The 3,844-nt window shown below is 38.8% G+C and overlaps 1 protein-coding gene across 1 annotated transcript; it reads right to left on the bottom strand.

The window, feature by feature from the left end:
* Nucleotides 1-1,727: 1,727 nt before the first annotated feature.
* Nucleotides 1,728-3,844, bottom strand: LOC133721312 (putative H/ACA ribonucleoprotein complex subunit 1-like protein 1). The gene is made up of 4 exons (XM_062147885.1): nt 3,599-3,844; nt 3,213-3,361; nt 3,004-3,119; nt 1,728-2,128 (listed from the first exon to the last, which is right to left on the bottom strand). The coding sequence occupies exons 1-4, from the start codon at nt 3,729-3,731 to the stop codon at nt 1,966-1,968; spliced, it is 561 nt and encodes a 186-aa protein (XP_062003869.1). The 5' UTR covers nt 3,732-3,844; the 3' UTR covers nt 1,728-1,965.

The following is a 3,844-nucleotide window of genomic DNA, read 5'->3' as shown; positions in this document are numbered from 1 at the left end:
AAGATTAGCAAACGCACAACACAAAGGATTGCTAACGCAGTGTAAATCTCACCACTGAGGAAACTTCATTGCGAGGCTATAGCGTAGCCTACACGAGAATTAAATCCACTATTGAAGAAAATGATTACAGTTTACAAGTAGTGATATCAAACTCAATCACTTTACTAGCAACAATGCTAACTTGCTTACAATTCGAAAAGTCTATCCTACACACATAGATGAAACAATATCTGGTACGCTAGTCGAACTGAACTGAACTTTCACTTCAACCTTGTATCAAGGTCTCACTGATCTCAAGAATGATGTATGAGATGACTGCGGTGAGCAAGTAAAAGTTAATAATATTCAAAGAGAGTTTTACAGAAAACAGTTTGTGAAGACTATGCAACACACAATAAAACACTTCAATAAAAAAAACTCTCTCACTCAGAATGCAGTTTGAAAGCCTTTTATGAAGGAGCAAGACTCCTCCTCAATTTGATCATCTTGATCACCAATTAGGATAAACACAGAAAGGTTTTCAAAACTAATTTTTGATACGCAATCAATCCTCTCTAACTATATGCAATCACAATCTTTATCTGATACGTATTTTAAAACCATTTGAATGCAAATAAGATTTCAACAGTATTTCCAAAACAATTGATATGAATGCATAACAGTTTAGATCCATGAATTATGCAACTATTACATGCTAATTGATATGATATGCATGCTACCTTTTATCTTCAGATCATTGAGCTTGATTTCCACTTTATCACTTGATCCTTCAATCTCCTTGGACCACCGGAAAAGTAGGAGAGAAAGTCTCTCCTAATCCTTTAGAAACTCTGGTCTCCTAGTAGCCTTGGGAGAATATGTGTTGAATAGAAATAACCCAAAATACTTACAGATGGACTGGCCTATCCAAAATGGCTATTCTAAATTTCATGGTGTACTCAAAAGGTTCAACTGTGTTTTTGAAGTCTATAGATGCTTCACATGTGAAAAAAAAACTACTTATGAGATAACTTGTTTGCTAGAAAGTAAAGAATATAAAGAGAGAAGAATAAATGAGGGAAAGAGGTGTGTCTTCTCATTCTCATTAGTTCTCTTTTAAATAGGGATAGAGTTACTTGATGATCACACTAACTTGGTCATCACTCTCATGGTAACTTGGTGATCACAAAAACAACCGGTGGAAACCATTTTTCTGGAAATTGAGGTCACCACCTCAGCCAGCCTAAGTGGAGGCTGGTCAAGAGACCACCGGTGAACAGTCTTAGGTTTCCTTGTGATCAATCTCAAATTTCCTCAATTTACATAATGGACTCTAACTAATGAGTATTACATGTTGACCTAAAATAATTACGTGGACAGCCATATAATTGTAGTTTTTACAACACTTAATACGGAGGGAGCTAGAGAAAAAATATCAGCTGTACCAGATCCCATGTGCTGCCCACTACATCGATGTGGTGACTAACGCTTCATGTCCACTTCAATTATTCATTGTTCTAATCTAGGCCTAAAGCTCATCTACACACGCTGCTTACATTAACAGATTAGGAAACGTAGACCTTTCTAATCCCTACCAAAATAGTAGGACGGATACCAACTCCTTATATCGAATTCGTCTACTTCCTTCAACTTCAACGCAACTTGGAAGTTTCTTCCTTCAATACACCTAGTACCCAATGAGTTCACATATCCACTTTGATGCTAGACAGACCAAATAACAAATGCAATAAAAAAACGACTCCACCCATGCAGAGAGGGCTCATTTTCAAAGTTATATAAATTCAAAATAAACATCTATAATTAACTTCATCCAGTACAAAGTCTTCAGCAAGATAAACATAGACATAAACATGAACATCCACAAAACCACATGTCACCACCAAAACAAGCATGAAACTGTGACTTTTGTGAATCCTAAAGCATCCTGAAATAGCGACAACATGAAATGGGGAGGGCAATGTTACTCTAAAATCTCCCTCTGCCCCTGAAGCCACCACGCCCACCCCTCGGGGGTCCTCTGCCACCCCCTCTTGGAGGTCCCCTGCCACGAAAAACTCCACCTCTGCCACCCCTTGGAGGTCCCCTGCCTCCACGTCCTCCACCTCGAGAAAAAGCTGGTTTCTGTCCCCTGCAACAAATTTTAAATTCAATTCAATGAAGACCAAAAATATCACAAATAGATTACACAAGATACAGACAAACAAAAAAGTTACCCGCACACAAAAACATTAAGTGTCAGTCACAACCATGCATATGAGTCGGATGAAAGCCTTTTTGTTTTCCTATTAGAATCAAATAACACCTGATATTCCCATTCGACCCCAATACACAATCCCAAAGAATCCTACTAGAAATGGCAAGAAGTCACCCCAAGAACTTGAAAAAACAATAGTACTTTCAAATAAAACACATTCTATCAACCCACTCCTGTTCTCATGAAACGGGAATGGCAATTGTAGATATGACAAAGAACAAATGCTCCCAAGAAGTTTCCTGAGAACCATCAGAATTATAAAAAGACAACACAGTTTCAAGATCTCAGCAACATGCTAGAAGAAGAAAAATAATACTTCCAAAAGACAAGATGATATGCAGTAAGGCTATCTATTAAAACACAAGGAATTAGAAAAGAAGAAGATAACCAGATTTCAACTAGGATGCTAGTTCAGACCAAAAAAAAAAAAAAACCTAGGATGCTAGTAGGAACAAAAACCATATAGAGCATATAGAGGAAGAAATGTTTTGAGATGATGAATAAGGCAACCAAGAGTGTCTACAAATAGAGTACTGTTGAAAAAAAACTCGTAAAATACCCAAAGATAAAAACTTAGGGCACTAAAACCAAGAATCACAAGAGAATAGATCTTCATTCCCTGCCTTCCTAGACTTCGAAGAAAAGGAGGTCACAAGTAATATGGCATGCAGTTATTTGTGTTGTTTGTTACAAGGCACATGATGTCTCATTACAGTAGGAACACAAATGAACAAGAAAGTGAAGCATACTTGGGCTGTGGAAGAAATCTTGCAAGAGGAAGAAGCTTCGCTGGGTCAATATAGAACTTATCACCCTGTGAATATGAAGTTGCCACAATGCCTTCCATCACTTTGACCGAGAAGTACTGCAATTATACCACAAAGTAAGCATATCACATGTCAATACTAAGCACAAGCTACAAGGAGTTGGCATCATAAGGAGCGACAAGAGAACTCACAGATTCATTAATTGGGCCAAAAATTTCATCAACTTTGCCTATCTGAGTCTTGTTCTGCAGATAGATTGGGGCATTGAAATAGGGTATCTTCTCATGTGTGAGCTTTGTGACAGCATCACCCTCACATGCATGAACAAACGTCGAAACCTCTGCATACCCAAAATCGAAAATGTATCACTACAGCAATCAATGAATCAATAAACCATGTTGTAAGAAAAATAAATCTCTAGGAACAGAAAAAATGAATCACAGATACATCTTTTCACCAACTCAAATTTCTACTTAACGAGATTGATTATTTTGATATCAAAGCGTACAACCATAAAAACTGAAACGAATAAAAACACAATCACGAAGAGGAAAAGTTGAGAGACGAATGAACATACCTACCACTTCGGAAGGAGGGCCTTCGTCGCGGAAGCCACCACGGCCACCTCTGAAGTCCCCGCCGCCGCGGCCCCTGAAACCTCCGCCACCGCGGTTGCCTCTGAAACTACCGCCGCCTCTGGGAGGTCGCATGATGATGATTTTGGTTGATTGAGGAGGAGGGAGTGAGTGAAGCTCTCTAGGGCGACGCTCTGTTTGGGAGAAGGGAGGGCTGCGGTTTAAGACGACTCAAAAGGGTTCTAGTG

The sequence above is a fragment of the Rosa rugosa genome, chromosome 7 (genome assembly GCF_958449725.1).
Source record: "Rosa rugosa chromosome 7, drRosRugo1.1, whole genome shotgun sequence".
Lineage (NCBI taxonomy): Eukaryota > Viridiplantae > Streptophyta > Magnoliopsida > Rosales > Rosaceae > Rosa > Rosa rugosa.
This window is presented reverse-complemented; position numbering and strand designations above follow the sequence as displayed.

Coding starts and splice junctions, on each gene's coding strand:
- LOC133721312 (XM_062147885.1), bottom strand. CDS start 3,731: ATGCGACCTCCCAGAGGCGGCGGTAGTTTCAGAGGCAACCGCGGTGGC. Junction 3,362..3,598: donor CCCTCCTTCCGAAGTGGTAG/GTATGTTCATTC, acceptor TTGGGTATGCAG/AGGTTTCGACGTTTGTTCAT. Junction 3,120..3,212: donor TTGGCCCAATTAATGAATCT/GTGAGTTCTCTT, acceptor GTATAATTGCAG/TACTTCTCGGTCAAAGTGAT.